Source organism: Microtus oregoni, unplaced genomic scaffold (genome assembly GCF_018167655.1).
Source record: "Microtus oregoni isolate MIOR12 unplaced genomic scaffold, Mior012 000006F_ref0000085, whole genome shotgun sequence".
NCBI classification, from domain to species: Eukaryota; Metazoa; Chordata; class Mammalia; order Rodentia; family Cricetidae; genus Microtus; species Microtus oregoni.
In genome coordinates this window covers 38,187,467-38,206,102 of record NW_024543065.1, presented here as the reverse complement: position 1 = coordinate 38,206,102, position 18,636 = coordinate 38,187,467, and the positions used below count along the sequence as shown (strand labels likewise).

The following is an 18,636-nucleotide window of genomic DNA, read 5'->3' as shown; positions in this document are numbered from 1 at the left end:
ATTGATATTTATTATTATAATTTATTTTTAGGGCACAAGTATTTGTTTTTACAGTAGGTCTCTGGGCTATGTAGTCTCTGGCTCTTGCTTATTCAAGCAGTGTTTATTGTGGGTTTCTTCTTGTGCTTGGGCTAGGGTGAAGCATACTTAGACTGTATGACCAAGAGAGGTATAACTCAGTCTTGAAGTATATCTAGTCCTAATTTAATATCAAGGTTTATTTTGGGGTTAATCTCCGTTAAATCTCTCAGCGTCCAGCTAAGATTCATTATAGCATGTGAAAACCTGGCAAATTGACTCTCAGGTGTAGAACAAACTGACTGACTTAACCATGTTCGTCCTGCATGCTTTTATATTCCTTTGGGGAAGAAGAAAAGAAGGGTTGTTCTCCACAAAGCTTTCAGTTTATATGGGAATACAGACAAGTTAACTATTCCAATAAGTGGCAACAATTATATCAAACATTTATTTCACAGAATCACAAAAACCACTGGATCTGAAAAAGAAGCACCTTTTCTCAGAGGGGACCTGGCTATGGAGCTCCCCAGCAGCTGGGAACACAGCATAGGTAGGCATAGCAACCTAGGGGCTTGATTTACATTTAGCATCTAGCTGGTTGATATAATTAACTGTAACCCAGAGATCTTCCTGCTGGACCACTGACCCACAATGCTCACAATGAGAACAGCTGATTGATAACAGCATACCTCGAAACTGATCATTTAGAGACCTGGGTCTCCTCTTTGTTTCTACTGCTTAGAGTTATAACTGTAAATCCAGATGTAGGCCCCTAGAAATTGCATGTGTGGTGAATGTACTGCTCAGATCAGGTCACACTAGCCTCCCCCTGACTGTTCACATAGATTACCTGGTTACCTCATATACATTCTGGGAGGAAAAAAAACAACACGTTGATTTAAAAACAAAAAAATAAATCAGTGCCTTATGCATAATTTTACTGAAACAAAGCTTTTAGTTCTTTGCCTCACAACCTAAAAATGTAGCGTAGTACACTAACCTTCCCCTCTAGAATTCCCTGGTGATTTAATTCCATTCTTAATTAACTTTCTCCAATAAAGAGTTCACCGAATGTGCACTAGCCACTCCTACCTTCAAACTGACAGCCTTGGTTCTGTGTGTGTGTGCGCGCGCGCGCGCGCGTGCACGTGTGTGTGAAAAGTTTTATCTGATTTCTATAGGGCAAAAGAATTCCTTCCTCCACCATTTATGCTTATATCTCTGCCTTTAACATTTCAAGTAAGTGGCTAAATAACATCTTTGACCTGATTTCTACATGTTTTCTGACCATAAGTCCTTTGGTTTTAATGAACCCTGACCACACTGTAAAAAAACTCTGGACCAAATTCAGACAGTCTATCAGATGCATGTCACATTTATGTTAATTCACATACTTTGTGTTCATTGAAAAACCAATGTGCAACTCAAGGAGAAAGACACAAACTTCTTTTTTATTGATTTTTTTATTGAGCTCTACGTTTTTCTCTGCTCTCCTCCCTGCATCTCCCCTCCCCTTTAACCCTCTCCCAAGGTCCCCGTGCTCACAATTTACTCAGGAGATCTTGTCTTTTTCTACTTCCCACGTACATAGATATTAGATCTATGTAAGTCTCTCTTAGTGTCCTCATTGTTGTCTAAGTTCTTGGGATTGTGATTTGTAGGCTGGTTTTCTTTGCTTTATGTTTAAAAAACACTTATAAGTGAATACATGTGATAATTGTCTTTCTGTGTCTGAGTTACCTCACTCAAAATAATGTTTTGTAGTTCCATCTATTTTCCTGCAAAATTCAAGATGTCGTTAATTTTTTCTGCTGTATAGTACTCCATTGGGTAAATGTACCACATTTTTTTCATACTTTCTTTGATGGAGGGGCATTTAGTTTATTTCCAGTTTCTGGCTATTACAATAAATGCTGCTTTGAACATAGTTGAGCACATATCCTGGTGGCACGATTGAGCATCTTTGGATATATACCCAAAAGTGGTATTACTGGGTCTTGAGGAAGATTGTTTCCTAATTTTCTGAGAAATCACCACACTGACATCCAAAGGGGCTGTACCAGCTTGCATTCCCACCAGCAATGCAAAAGTGTTCCCTTTACCCTACAACCTCTCCAGCATAAGTTGTCATCAGTGTTTTTGATCTTGGCCATTCTTACAGGTGTAAGACGGAATCTCAGAGTTGTTTTGATTTGCATTTCTGATGACTAAGGATGTTGAACATTTCCTTAAGTGTCTTTCAGCCATTTTAGATTCCTCTGTTGAGAGTTCTCTGTTTCGGTCTGTACTCCATTTTTTATTAGATTATTTATTCTTTCGATGACCAATTTCTTGAGTTCCTTGTATATTTTGGACATCAGACCTCTGTCTGATATGGGGTTAGTAAAAATCTTTTCCCGTTCTGTAGGCTGTCGTCTTGTTTTTTGACCAAGTCCTTTTCTTTACAGAAGCTTCTTAGTTTCAGGAGGTCCCATTTATTAATTGTTTCTCTCAGTGTCTGGACTGCTGGGGTTATATTTAGGAAATGCTCTGCTGTGCCAACATGTTCAAGAAGACACAAGCTTCGTAAGGCAGACATTAAGGCTGGTTGGGATTTCTCCAGATGGTTGAATGTGCATCTACCTTACAGAAGGGGCCATCCTCCTTCTCTCTAATGATCCCAGGCATGATGCGTTTCATGAAAAAAATTAAATAGACCTAGTGTCATATTAACAAGCTTGATGCATATATAAAGCAGGATTGAGTTGCAAATATTCGAGACACAAAGAACACTCTGCTAGGCATGTGAAGTACAAGTAAGTCTCATGTTAAATATTCTTAGCAGGTTTCTTGTAGAATTCTCTGCGAAGAAAATATAGACCTTGGACCATAAAGACAGTTTCATTTGCTCATGGCTATAACAGAATGTTTTCTTATGTGAAATCATCTTGTTACTCAAGACTCAGGTAGGACAACTTTACTAAAAGTTTCTGTGAAGAGATTGACATTTCTGGAGTTATGAGGGTGGCTCAAGGGTTAAAGTGTTTGTATTACAAACACGAGTACCTAAGTTCAGATCCCCAGTACCCAGGCATAGTGGCACTTGCTTATAATTCTAGTGCCAATGGGAAGAAACTGATAGATTCCAGATCTTGGGACAGCCAGTACAGCCAGAGTATTTCAACTCTGGATAGGATAGGCGAGAGAGCCTATCCTATCTCAAAAATACAAAGTCCTGACTGAAGATGTCAACCGGAGAGCAACTTCTGGGCTCTATGTGTAGCTGCATGGATAAGTGAATAGACAATCACAGATATGCACATGTAAACACAAGCGCGCACATGCGCGCGCGCGCACACACACACACACACACACACAAGTATAGAAACTTCTTTACTTCTTATCCCCTACAATGGTGCTTAGCATTACCTAAGACAGACCTAGAAGTGAGTATAAACAGAAATCTAGAATTATGAAACAAAGCAAATCATTTTCCTTTAAGTTGTGTTATATTAATTAGTATTTAATATAATAGTGCAATCAATTTTAAAGTAATATGTATAAACCCTAAACAAATGAAGTGAAAATTGTGATGCACTTAAGAAAGTAAAGTGAACCAAATTAAGATTGCCTGCTTTTTTCTCTGGAAAGACTATGAAATTAAATATATTCTCTTTTGCATTAGAAATGTCCTCCTGGGTTCATGTATTTGAATTCTTGTTGTGTTATGAGCGGTGGGCTACTTTCCCGGCACCCGCCCGCCTGCACGGCTAGATTTACCTGAAATAATTACATGGAAACTGTATTCTTTTAAACACTGCCTGGCCCATTAGTTTCAGCCTCTTAACCTATTTCTAATAATCTATGTAGCACCACGAGGTGTGCTTACCAGGAAAGATCTTAACCTTTATCTGTCTGGAGTGGGAGAACCATGGCGACTCCCTGACTCAACTTCTTTCTCCCAGCATCCTGTTCTGTTTACTCCACCCACCTAAGGGTTGGCCTATCAAATGGGCCTAGGCAGTTTCTTTATTAATTAACCAACGAAAGCAACAGATTAGAATTGAGTTCTGTTTGGTTTTTCTTATCATGGTTTGCTTATTGACTTTTTGTACCTAATTTTGAAGTTACTTTGGTGACTTTACATAATGCTTCTACTAGCACTTTGAACTCATTTTAAATTCAGTATTTATTTTACCAGACAAAATCTTTATTTTGTGAGCAATTTTATGTTAATTGTAAATTCAATCCCTATGCTCTGATATATTTGTGATACTGAATAGACTCTTGTCATGTACTTCTTTAGAAGATAGATCTGTACTTGCATCTGATTACATTTAAAATATTTTTTTCTAAATTTGTGCATGTATTTTTATGCATATATGTGATTGTGCAGGTGCAAGTGCAGACCGGGTATATGATGTCATTTGACTTCTCTATTACGTGCCGATGTAATTTTTTTATTTATTATGTACACAGTGTTCTGCCTCCATGTATGCCTGCAGGCCAGAAGATGGCACCAGATCTCATTACAGATGGTTGTGAGCCACCATATATATATATATATTATAATATATATATATATTATGTTTACAATGTTCTGTGTGTATCCCTGCAGGCCAGGAGAGGGCACCAGACCTCGGTTGTGAGCCACCGTGTGGTTGCTGGGAATTGAACTCAGGACCTTTGGAAGAGCAGGCAATGCTCTTAACCGCTGAACCACCTCTCCAGCCTCCCCAATGTAATTTTTGAGCAAAAGTCTTTCACTGAGTCAGAAGCTCACTAATTGGTGAGACTTGCTTTCTAGTGAGCTCAGTGTCTTTTCTCTGTTTCTACTGTCTAAATGCTATGGTTCCTGATCCACATCCATACCACAAAATTTTTCATGTGTGCTAGAGATCCAAAAAATATGTTTATGCCTGTAAGGAAGCACTTTTGTATGGAACCATTTTCATAGTACCCCAATAAAATTGTTCTATGGAATATTTTGTCTCTTTTACTATGATTTATTCTGTGGTTTCATATCTATATGAAACCAACATGGGGAAGAATATCAGCTAGAGAAGGCACACCAGGAACCATGCTGGAGCCAGAAAATATTCTTACATAAAGATTGTGTGTGTACATTGGTATCTAGTTCATGAAATTTCTTTAAGTAGTGAATGTGCATGAAGCGGTTGCACATAAGAGTGTTTTACAGTCGCAGATTGCCAGTTTACTCCCCAGTTGTAAAAAGAAAACATCATGTGATACTGAAAATGTCAAAGGGCACTGGAACTCAGAACGCTGTTTTATGATCACAGTATGTGTTTTATAAAAAAATGAAAAGTGTAATTACAGAAATCTGCTAATAAATGAGAAATAAAGTAAATAAAACAAGTGCCACAGACAGGCATCAATTGATCAGTTTTTTAACTGTGTATTTTATGAAACATTCGTGTTAGCTGTTTCTAAAATTTTCTATCTGCATTCAGTTGGATATTGCTATCAAGAATATAGATTTAGCCATAAACAGACAAGTAAATCAATGAATGACATATTTGTGTTAAGATAACCACACATGCGCACACACACACACACACACACACACACACAAACATACACATTCCAAGGGACCATGAATAAAATAGCTTTTGTTAAAATAAAGCAGTTTATTGTTGCTGAAATTCATTGTTCTGAAATTTATATTCATTACTTTTTGTTTATCCTTTGCAATTTGCATAGGTCATAGACCACTTCCCAGACATGTCTTGATGCACAATAAGCATGAGCTTGTATCAGCTACCTGTGGCATGTGTGCAAAAACATTGATGATACATATTACCCTTAAACAAAGATATAAGACCACCATGCCTAATATATAAGTATGTTCCAATGTACTTGTAATTATGTGTATGATCGAATACACAGGAAATACTGTTCAGTATTCAATTTACATGCTGGTAAGGGTTAGTATACCTTTCTCACCAAGGAAATGTTCTTGTTTGATGCTCTGGAGTCAAAGTTCAGGAACAGAAAGGCTTCACACTTGGGAAAAACCCACAGATGATTGCTTATGTTTTCACCAAGAATTAGCAGAAGTTATCCATAAGAATGAATAAAAGGATGAAGGAGGTTGGAACAGAGCAGACAGTTTAATCTCTATGGCTCTCAGTGGAGAAATCCTTTTCCCTATGGCTAAATTGCTGGTTAGATGATGATGATGATGATGATGATGATGATGATGATGATGATGATGATGATTGATGATGATGATGATGATGATGATTACTGCTGTTGCTGTTGTTGTTATTATTATTATGCTTAAATGAGTGCTTTTTTTTTTGAGACAGGGTTCTCTGTAACCTTGGAGTTTGTCCTGTAATTCACTCTGTAGACCAGACTGGCCTCGGATTCACAGAGATCCAACTATCTCTGTCTCCTGAGGGATGGTTTTAAGGCATGTACCACCACTGCCCAGCTATGACTGGTTATTTTTATCATTCTTTTTCACTGTGCTTTCCTAAATATCTTCAGGTTTTTTATGACTTCAGTACACCATTTGACTTGTTCAAACATGATTTCTCTAAATATTCTTAGGCATTTGCCCTTTAAATTATGTGCAATTTCAGATCTTGGCTGAAAACTAGATCTGTGGGCACTGACACTGTAGTTCTAAAATGACTCTTTTTCACTCCTAGACTCTGCTTCACCCTAAAGGCTTTTTGATTGTTCTGTGAGACTATGTCTCCATGATCGTCTCTATTACATTGTGTATGGAAGCTGATGAGTGTAAAAGACCTGGGTGATCATAGGGAAGCTCGTCATGTTAGTCCTTTAAGCCTTGGGAAAGCAAAGGAAGATACCTGAAATTACATGGAGCAGTTTATAGTGTTGGTTTTCTGTTTCTGTGCTCACATATCCACAACTAAAACATCTATTCATATTTATGTATAACAGTTACATGTAGATTTCTTACAACTCACTATTACTTCTATGACTGGGTATATGATATTGCAAAAATACATGAGTGTAAATTTCTGACATATGTGGTAACTAGAATAGAGCTGACACACTTGTTTTAATTGTTATAACCTAGAATTAGTGTACAATCCAGGGTTTAAATGAGAGTTGTCAAGTGTTCAGTGCACTATACACCCTGAGCCACTGCATCAGATTGTGAAAATGCTCTTATCTAGGGGGAAACATCACTGCTGCTTTTGACTGCACACTCTTATGAAGTAAGTCCCTTTTCTAGTCAATACTTTTGATCCTACGACTATTATCCATTGTGAGGTGCTGTGTCATGGCTATGATTGACTGACAAGAAAAGATAGAAATAGCAAGGGAGTTGAAACTCAGTTCAGAGTGTGAGGGAAGGCAATCTAAGTGAGGTAATACAGGCTTCAGTGATAAGATTAACATGACACTTTCATAATATATTGAACTGTAAAAGTTCATCTAAGTAAAGTGGTAGATCACTACTGACAAATGCATGGTACTGACTGTGAGCATTATTCTGACATATTTTTGTGTATAAGATGGTATTTTTAGGGCATTCTGGCGTGGAGCGCAGCGGCGACGGGCTGCGGAGCTGGGGTGCAGCGCTCTTTGCCCCCTTACCCCTTCCACTCGGACGCAGCCCCACCCCTCCGCCCTCCCGGCCCTCCCAGCCGAACTATCCCCTGCGGCGCCAGCGCGGGGCGGCTCCGGGAGCCCCCAGCAGACCCCCATCATGGGCAGCCAGAGTTCCAAGGCTCCCCGGGGCGACGTGATCGCGGAGGAGGCAGCGGGCGCTTCCCCCGCGAAGGCCAACAGACAGAATGGCCATGTGAAAAGCAATGGAGACTTAACCCCCAAGGGTGAAGGGGAGTCAGCACCCGTGAACGGAACAGATGAGGCAGCTGGGGCTACTGGCGACGCCATCGAGCCAGCGCCCCCTAGCCAGGAAGCTCAGGCCAAGGGGGAGGTCGCCCCCAAGGAGACCCCCAAGAAGAAGAAGAAATTCTCCTTCAAGAAGCCTTTCAAATTGAGTGGCCTGTCCTTCAAGAGAAAACGGAAGGAGGGTGGGGGTGATTCTTCGGCCTCCTCACCAACAGAGGAAGAGCAGGAGCAGGGGGGAGATCAGCGCCTGCAGCAAAGAGGGCACTGCTCAAGAAGGGAAGGAGGCCGCCACCCCTGAAAGCCAAGAGCCCCAGGCCAAGGGGGCAGAGGCTAGTGCAGCCTCCAAGGGAGGAGACACGGAAGAGGAGACAGGGCCCCGGGCTGCAGAGCCATCCACTCCCTCGGGGACCGAGAGTGGCCCTGCATCAGCCAGGCTGAGCAGAATGAGTAGCTGGGTGAGGGCAGGTGGGTGATCTCCTAAGCTGCAAAAACTGTGCTGTCCTTGTGAGGTCACTGCCTGGGCCTGGTGCCCTGGCTGCCTTCCGGTGCCCAGAAAGGAAGGCGCTTGTTGCCCCCTTCCAGCCACGTTCCCTCCCTCCTGTGGATTCTCCCATCAGCCATCTGGTCTTACTCTTAAGGCCAGTTGAAGATGGCCCCTTTCTGTTTCTCAAGTTAGGTTAGTGATGTGAAATGCTCCTGTCCCTACCTCCTTCCTACCCAGGCCCCATCCCTGCAGAAGGCAATTGCTGGCTTTTCTCCCAATTCTTTTCCAAGTACGTTTTGTTTATTCTACTTCCAAAGCCCCTGAGCCAGAAGTGGGGCTTAGACTCCCAAACCCTGAGTGTCCAGCCTTTCCCCTGTTGAGTTTTTAGTCTCTTATGCTGTGCCTAGTGGCACCTGGGCTGGGGAGGACATTGGCCCTGTCTGGGTTTTATAACTGTCTTACTCAAGTTCAAACCTCCAGCCTGTGAATCAACAGCCTCTGACTTGATAGGCAAGTATTAGGCTTTGGGGCAGGAGGAAGGTCTGTGATGTGAAACAACTTTTTGTTGTCTTTTCCCCTCCCATCGTTGTAAATAACTTTTAATGGCCAAGCCCCAGATTTGTACTTTTTTTTTCCTAACTGCTAAAACCATTCTCTTCTACCTGGATTTACTGTAACATTTGGAAAAAGAATAAATGTTGTCCCTTAAAAAAAAAAAAAGATGGTATTTTTATTTTAATTAAAAATATTACTAACATTTCTCTTATCCCTTTCTTGCTTCAACACGTTTCATGTTCCACTGACTCGATCCTTCTTTTTCTTTATCACACACCCACACACTTGTCTGAAAAAGTAAAATTTTATATTGTTAGAATGTATTGGATTTCAAGGCTTACAAACTACTATTGTGGTTTTACAATTAGGGGTTATTTCCTGAGAAACCCCAATTCTTTCTGTCTTTATAGTTTAGAAGAAACTTAGTGGAACTGGGCCGATGTATTATAACACAAGTTATTACCTCACTTAGATTGTCATCCCTTACACGCTAAACTGAGTTCCAACTCTCCTGCTATTTCTATTTTTTCTTGACAATCATAGCCATGACACAATACCTCACAATTGATTTTAATTGTAAGTTCAAAAGTATTGACTAGAAAAGGGTCTTCATAAGAGTGTGCATTTGTAACCAATCAAAATTTATGACTGGGAGATTTTGCTAAAAAAGAAGAACATTTACTGAGTATTTTGAGATCCATCTGTGGAAAGTGTTGATATACATTTTGAAGCTGACACAAAAATACTTGTGAACCAACAAGTATGAACATTTATTTTTACAAAAAAAATTATTTCTTTAGCTACCATCAGAACATGTTGGAAAACCCAAATGTTAGTTTTTATACATACTTTGTGTTGAAAAATACACATATTTAAAATTAACCTTTCTCTCTCTCCAGAATGAGATGCATAAGCCTGGGTAATTCCTGAAGAAAGGAAAATTATTTATATCATAGGGTGAAAGTAGAGCAGTATGTTGAGTCTGCATAAATTCAGTGAGGACATTAAAGCAGTTATATTCATTATGGTTGTGAATATGGTTCAGAAGAACTCACGTTGGAAAGATAGGTAATGAGAGAGAGCTTGAACATGCTATGTTTCCTCCAGTATAACATAATCCCAGGGGGGACAAGGTCTCCAATACATGGTCTCTGGAGAGACACCAACTATGTGTCCAAACCACAGTGCAAGTGGATCAACAAAGCAAAGTTCTTTTAAGGTTTATTTTTTATATTATCAAATGTTGTACACACATGTTCAATGCCTGGTGATTTCAGAAAATGACATCACATCCCTGCATCTGAAGTTACAGGCAACAGTGTGCTAGTGGATGGAGGGGCTTGGAATTAATCAAGGCTCTGTGAGAGTAGAGCAATACTTAACTGCTGGTCCTTCTCTCCAGCACTGAAGAAATCAAAGTCCATATTGATTCTTTGATATTCAAAGAGGTGACTCCTATCATTAATTTGTAGAAACATAGAAATTAATAATATAAAACACAAGAAATCGTAAAAGTTGAATATAAACCATACAAATAGAAACACTTCCTTTATGCGAAATGAAAATGGGTTCAGAGAATGTGTGCAGTGATTTCAAACTTCCTCCTATTCAAGACTGATTGAAGGGGGTACTCAAAAGGCAGATGTGAGCATAATTATATTAGCTTTCATTTGGGAAATGAAAACAGAGCTGTATCCAAAGTGGAAAATTTCTTTGAACTCTGAGTGTGCCCCTTGTACATTGAAAGGTGTTAAAGGTACATGTCTGCTGTGGATGTGACAAGCGAAGTAAGATACAAGGGATGTGACAAGGGAAGCAAGGTACGGTGTCCCGTACAAGGGGAAATGTAAATGCAGGGGAAATTTTACCTTCCATATTAAAACAATGGAGTGTAGCATAGAATGCACCAGAGCAGGGAAACACATTAGATATTACCATAGAGCTCAATTAAACTTTTATTTTGTTTATTTCAGGTTCAATTCCCAAAAATCCAGGAATCACAACACAAAGCAATTATTGTTTTTCAACAACTATCTTAATCTGAAACTTAAAGTCTAGCTAATTTACAGTATAATTTGTAATCTACTTTTGTTACACCATGAACTAAATATATATCTTGATGTGTAAAGTAAATATATTTTAAATAAATCCATTCTCATACTTGTGCACAAAAGGACACACACATGTATGCCTACGTGGCTGAACACATTCACCTCCATTCACAGCAGTGAGAAGGTTCAACTTCAATCACCTCAAAAGTCATGTGATATGAATGTTATTATGCTCACTATTCTCTCAAAATGACTCAATAACCAAATGAGGACTGGGCAGCAGCTTTCACTTCAGCTCTTGATCAGAGGTCTTAGAAAAATATCTACTAATTTTCCAGGTCAGGCAATAGCTGGATACCCGAAAATCATGATTCATGAGGAGAAAAGGACAAACAGTGGGGAAAAGCAGAGAGGCCATTGCCGTCACATGCACCAGAGACCAGCCTGGATCATATAGAACAGCCCCAAGGAGTTGACAGAGTGAAGAGATTGTGTAAAAGGAGAAAAATGTACTGACCAGGAGAAGAATGGTTTTAGTGGCTCTTGTCTCAGGGGAGGATCTGGAAGAAGCATTGGTCCTGGGCATGTGTTGCATTCTTTTCTTGTGCCTGTACAGGGTGACAACCATGGAGCCACTGGACCATAACATGAGTACCAGAAAAAGAATGTCAGGAGCTGACAGCAATGTTGCATACAAGATGTCACTGGTTGGGTCATGACGGACAGAATAGCAGTATAAAAAAGATTTCAAGTTTTCTGTGCTTTCATTTCCATATTTTGCTCTCATGTGCACAAGATTAATACTGCTAATAAGGAAATGAATTACCCAGTTCAGGTACACAGAGTAACAGATGTACTTGTGTAAATTTATTTTAAGCTCCGAATACCTGGAGTTCGTGGGGCTGATGATGATGGCTTGGAAGACACTGAGGAAGGAGGTGCTGCCAATCCCCACACCTCTACTTACTCTGTGAAGAGAGGAAGCCAATTTGCATCCAACATCATTGAAGAAGTTGTTCAACCCAAAAGCTACTAATGTCTGAGGTACTCCTTTAGTCAGTACAGTTAAGATGTTGGCTACAATCAAGTGCATCAGAACCCAGTCTGTAAACTTTAATCTGTACCTCATTAGGTAAACAAACATGTAGTGGTGGAGAAGAGAGAAATTCCCCAGAAATCCAATCATAGTCAAAGACAAGAAGATCATTGCTATAGACAGCTCGCTGGCTTCCATGCTGTAAGTTACTGCTCCCAGACTGAGGAAATCATGTGGAAAGATGAGGCTTGGGCCACTTATACTGTATCATTGGACAAACAACATTCTCTATCCTCAATGAGTCCACAAGATAATTCAGTCTGTAGGGCATGTGCCTCTTTGACATGCCTTGAACACGTGAAGGCAGTTGAATGGGGCACAAAGTGCTCAAATATTTGTACGTTCATACTGTGTGAAATGTGCAAAGAGGCAACAATAGCTCCTTAACAGGACAGCACAGAATATCTCCGGAGCCTGGTTCATATCTGAAGCACAGTCATGACCCAGTGAAACAGCTACCTGATAAGCAAATGGCATACTTGAACTTTGGAAAATAAGCATGAATCCATGGAAAATATGGTAAAATGGAAACAAAACTATTAATTTAAGATCACAAATAATTTCTTTATTGACACTCAAATGAAGTGATTTTGGGGTTAATGATAAATGAGTTAAGTTTTATATATTAAGGCTATAACTATATTAGGAAGTAATGTGAAAAATGAAATTTCAAACTTTGATACAGATTAAAGTGTAATTACTATGTTAATAAGAATTAATTTTTAGAATTTTTAGGTTCAGAGAGAAATGTAAGTGTGATTATAGGACATTTCATAGAATTTGTCTATGTGGTCAATGTCTTATGCAATTATAATTAATCCTATAATTGATGGAAATGTTTTCAAACTTGAAAAGATTTAATCCCAGTAGTTCAAAGCAGATAAAATTAATATTTATAACTGCATTCATTTAAATGCCTCTTCCTATACCCACAAGAAAAAAAATACTGATATTTTTATTAATTTGGGTATTTTCAAACCATTAAGCATACTGTTTCTATGAATTGCACCCTCACTCTGAGTTAGAAAAAAAGTTTTATACAAATCAGACCTACATTTACATGCAACTACAGGTACAATTGCATTGTTTTATGAAGCACGTTCCACTTCTCATTACAATCATAATAATGAAGCTATAATACTTGTACGTCTAGAAGTGCTGAAAATGAAAAATAAAATAAAAATAAAATACTTATTATGATGGGGCTGCAAGTTATTATGACTGTCAATTTATTGCCGTGAGAACTTACTTTTTAATCTGTTTTCATTTATGAAAGTTATTTACAAATATTTCATAGCAAAATCCATACAATCTATGACACTAGTACCATGTGAATGAATCACCTGCAGACCTCAAGACCAAGTCCGTCACTGCCCACACTTATGATTCTGCATAAAAGCCCACATGAGGCTAATATTCATAGATATAAATCCCCCAAAAGCTAAGCAGTATCAGTGATCACGGTGACACTTCTTTATCAGGAGCCCTACTGAAATCTCCTCAAAAGGGCGTTTAAAGAAATTCTGCTTTTTTACAGACATTTTGAGACACTGTAAGCACCAGACTTATTTTTCAGTAAGACAGAGAGCACAGCAGGCCCTGTCAGTGAGGCATGGGCTAAGTCAGAATTAGAATGCAGTGCTTCTAGGACCCCTGAATTCATTTCTACCTGATCTATTCCTGAAGACTTTGTCTGTGTCCTCTGCTGCTTTGTCCCTCCTCCAGTTTAGTCTCATGTCCTAATGTCTCCTATAATCACTTACCAAGACTCACATTTTCTTCTCTTTTCTGCAGTCTACTACACTCTCGGCACTCTTTCGCTCCAGTATGATGATCTCAGCTCCATACCCACAGAGATCAGGAGGAGGTTAGCTGGAGGGATACACCCAGTGCCTGAGATATGGTCTGTGATTTCGTGACCTCCCCTCCCCTCGGACCTGCAATTATCATTTCACTTGCAGTAGCAGTGGACATTACAGACAAGAACTTTGCTGTGAACTTTTCTCCCCTGGTGACCATTAGCAAGGAAGCATTGCAAGTTTCTGCTGTTAGCTCTTAAGGGAACATTGAGGCTTCAGAGAGGTTGTTATCTACTCTATTTCCTAGAGGTCATGGGATCTCAGTTTCATAAATGAGCAGATAATGTGGTCCATCTGATAGCTATAATTGAGCTATGTGTGTTCATTCTGTTTCTTGATGGGCTGTGGTACTTGGTACACAACAATCTCATTTTTTTCTTTATCTTTGTTGGGGCCATCATTTTATAAAGAATAGAAGTTTAATGACAAAGATTTTTGATATGGTCAAAGAACACCATGAAATGAATTGGATGTTACAAATTCACAGTAGTATTTTTTGTAAAATGTAAGTTGTTCAATGTAATTTGTTTCTGTTTGTTTTTAAAACTGGACCCAATTTGCAAAAAAATGATATTTTATGAGAAAAAAATCATTTTTCAATATTGTTTGCATTACTTACTCAAGAGAAACAAAACGGATTTTAAAGAGAGATACCAAGCATTGGTGAACAATTCTAACATCAAATATGAGTTATTTAATAAAACATTTTAGTGTAATTTATTGAATGAAATCTCATTCCAGGCTTTTTTCTTTCACACTTTTTTTACTCACACTTTTTTCAGTGTGAGTATTGTCATGAGAGGATTGTGAGGTAAACAAACGGCACAGGCTCTTGTGATTGCTCTTACTTGCTCATCAAAACCAGTTGTAAGAGCATATTACTGATTAAACCAAGTACTTGTAGTGCAGTTTCTAATTGGCCTTAATAATAAAAACCCTGAGTAGAATATAGGGGTAAATACTAAAATATCAGAGAAGCAGTACAGTGAACAACTAGTTCTTACCTCTACTGAATGCTCAGACCTAAGGGGTGATCCTGTCCCTACAAATCATCAGACAGAATGCCATCTCTACAGAGCCTCAGACTGAATCTTGAATTCCTGTCTTCTTCTACCTTATAGTATTCTCTCTGCTCAGCCCTATAGTTCCTCATCTCCACTTCTCTAGTGCTGGGATTAAAGGTGTGAGCCACTGCTGACTGGCTTTGTTTCTCTTTTAGTCTAATTCAATCACAGGTGGCCTTGAACTCGTGTAGTATTCTCTCTGCTCAGCCCTATAGTTCCTCATCTCCACTTCTCTAGTGCTGGGATTAAAAGTGCGTGCCACCACTGTCTCACCTCTGTGACTAATTAGTGTGGTAAGCTTTGCACTGATATTCAGCCAAGCTTTACCTGTTAAAGCACAAACAAAATATCACCACATGAACTAATGATTTCGTACATAAAAAATTCACCATAACCTCTCCATGGAGCAGTTTTATTGAAGAAATTACAATAATAGTCTAACCTAGCACTGTGCTCTTCATGGTACAGTGATGAACTTCCAAGCAATACTGGTGCAATAATGACATGGCCGTTATGGGAGTAATTGACTTCTTTAAAAAATGGATAGAAAACCAAGAAGGGAATCTCTCTCTAGGAGGTGTGGTATAACAAATTGGTTCTACCACAGGAATACATAAATTCTAATAAAATAGCTTATGTACTAAAAGACATATTATAATATGTCTTTTATTATAGTACATTTAAGACCCAATCAAAACTGCATAATAGTCTTTTATCACAGATTCCTTTTGGTTGCCATGACGAAACACCGAAAGAAAACTAGGGAGGAAGGGTTAATGTCAGCTATTGTGGAAAGATTCCGGACATACTTAAAGTCTGATTACAAACTGATGGAGTCATATCTATTCTCCTTCCAGGTTGATCCTTGGGACAGTTCTAAAGAAACCATGCTTGGTAGAAAACGCTTTTATCTGCTGGACCATCTTGGAGGCATCTGTGTAAGAGTGTTTTAATGCTTTATAAACTCAAATGTCTGGTGATAAAACAAGGAGATAGTTAACAAATAATGCAGAGTTAAATTCCACAGGAGATAGGAATGTGGGCTGTGATGGCATGGGAAAATTTTCGAAAGTGTCAAACTCAGCAACTATAAAACTAGAGAGAGAAGCAAAAAGAAATAGAGCTATCAGATATTTCACACACAGTTATAATAACCTTTTGGGTCTACTTAATATGGACAGTTAATCCACGTACTTTGAGCACAGACCTATGATTCACAAGGCTGCAGGTGTGAGGTGTGTACATGGTACATACTAATGGTTGAAGCATCTGATGTTTATTGTCGTGGTTCTTAAATATGCATTTTATTATGCATATTTCACTCCAAAATCATAGATGTGTTTTTGAGATAGAAGTTGCCAGTGTACTGTTACGTAGAGATGTATATATTCTTAATGCTTTGTATTTTATTGTGTTACTCAATTGCTCTGCAACTGAAGAAATGCAATCCTACAAGAAGGCCTGTTATGCCACATAATTGATTATACTGAGACATGCTATCAGGAATAGAATGACCAGGGCATTTAACTAGAAACTTAGCTCAGAGACAAAATGTTAATCTGAATGAGATATTTTTAAAAAATCAGTGATGATGTTTCCAGAATACATTATGACAATCACTGTACATAATTAAATTTGATTAAAGAGCCATAGACATAAGAACGCATGATCGTATATCAAAAATTTTCATGTAGTCTAATGAAAGAAAACAGAATACCCAGACATCAATCTCTGCAAAAAGATTTACATGCTTTTGAAATATTCACAGAAATGTGCATGGAAGCAATGACAGCCTTCTTAACTGGGAAAGTGTGTATCCATCTATAGAGGAATAAAACAAGATTCCTATATCTCCATCTATAAAGAAGTCAACCCCACATGGTCAAAGCATCCAACTAGAAGACCTGACATTCAGAAAGGCTAGAGAAAAAAACCAGGAGGAAAAACTTTACAATATAAGCAGATGCAAGGACTATACCAATGACCCCATCAGAACAGGAAACAATTTCCAAATTTGATGAATGGCATTTCCTGAAAGTAAAATGTTTCTGCAGCCTTGCAGAGTGTCTCACTTTCAATTTAAATTATCTTTAGAAGGCCATGCTGTGTTCATACAACAGTTTTTAAAAATGGACACTTCTTCCTGCTTTCCTATCCTCTCTTTTTCCCTAACTGTCACTAATTATACCTTTCCACAGAGTTCTTTTTTGTATATGTGCTATCAGCATAGATAGCGTGTCATGTTTACCCTCCCTTAAGATATTACTTCATTATTGTCCTCTTTCTATATTTCTGGCATCATTGGAAACTATAAGCTCAACACAGCACACTAGAGACTTGAAGACATGACAAACCTAAAAAGAATGTGTGTATGTGTTATAATCTTGTGCTCTTGTTGCCACATTGGACATAAACTTTTCAGTTTTATTTATTTACTAGAAAATTGTATAACTTTGCTTTTTGCCTTGACAGCTGATTTATACTCCGTTGGGTATATGTGCCACATTTCAACTATCTACTTATCATTAAAACACCACTACTAAGGGTTGAGTATCTCTGCGCTGTTTGTCAGGGAGACATTAGGTACTCAATAAATACAGGGTTGACATTGTTCATTACTGACCAGGATTATATGATGAGGGCCTATTACTGAAGATACCATATGGGTACTATACATGATAGAGAAATAAATTTGGAAATGGGATAGATACTCCTTTCCAGCAGACTAGAATTCATAATCCTAAAAGATTTTACTCAAGTTGCTGAGTGGGAAAGATATCCATATTATACCCAGGTATGAAACTACCCAGCTATGAGAATAGCAAACTTTGATACCAACCTCACAGATAAGCTATTTTCATTTTACAATAATGATACAGGGATTAAAGACTAACAACATATTATTTGATTGGATTTGAGGCAGAGACCCCAGAAGGGAACTTGCACGCATTCCTGTAATCCAACCACGAAGCACCTGGTAACATAAATCATAGGACTGGAGGGGGAACTAATTCTGTTGCTTAGCTAAAATGACACATTATAGAACCACTTTCTAAATATATGTGTCCATTTCAGAAGGTAGTTGAAATGCTAAGATATAATCAGAGAAGGCTTTCAGCAATAAACTTCAATAAAGATAAAAATTACTTAATAAGGGACTGACAATAAGTGAGAACTAGTGCTTTTTCCTAAGCAAGACATTTTTACCTTCCTACTATAATCTTCAAAAAACATTTTAGATGAGGTAGATAAAAGATTGTAAGGTTGAGAAGTTAAGGGACAATGTGGATAAGAGCTATACTATGCCATTTGCTGGTCAATAAATTGCCTTAGATTTGTAAATCCAAAACTCCTATAGATTTTTGTTTTGATCTGAACAAGACTAGATCAACATCCAAGCAAGAAAGAATGAAGGACTCAGAAGGACTACACCTCACTGCTGAAGTGTTTACCATTAACCGATTTAGAAAGGGGTGACACGGTGTCATCAGTTGTGTAAAAATTATTCACTTGGGTGAAATGAACAATCCAAGTCATATAGCTATTTAAACATCCCTGGCTATTACAAGTAGGTCAGAGAACAAAACCAAAGCTCACAAACCTGTGAAAAATATACATGGATGAGGAAGGTAATGAGGATCAGAGAGAGATATGAAGGGGTGGTGAG

The 18,636-nt window shown here is 38.5% G+C and overlaps 1 protein-coding gene and 2 pseudogenes across 1 annotated transcript; 2 read left to right on the top strand and 1 right to left on the bottom strand.

Annotated features, from left to right (window-relative positions):
* The window catches only part of LOC121449192, a 96,801-nt pseudogene that overhangs the window by 33,077 nt on the left and 45,088 nt on the right, over window positions 1-18,636 (top strand).
* On the top strand, window positions 7,712-8,333 carry LOC121449236 (annotated as a pseudogene).
* LOC121449235 (vomeronasal type-1 receptor 4-like) lies at window positions 11,237-12,184 on the bottom strand. Its single transcript, XM_041653537.1, has one exon. The coding sequence runs from the start codon at window positions 12,182-12,184 to the stop codon at window positions 11,237-11,239; it is 948 nt and encodes a 315-aa protein (XP_041509471.1).

Coding starts and splice junctions, on each gene's coding strand:
- LOC121449235 (XM_041653537.1), bottom strand. CDS start 12,184: ATGGAAGCCAGCGAGCTGTCTATAGCAATGATCTTCTTGTCTTTGACT.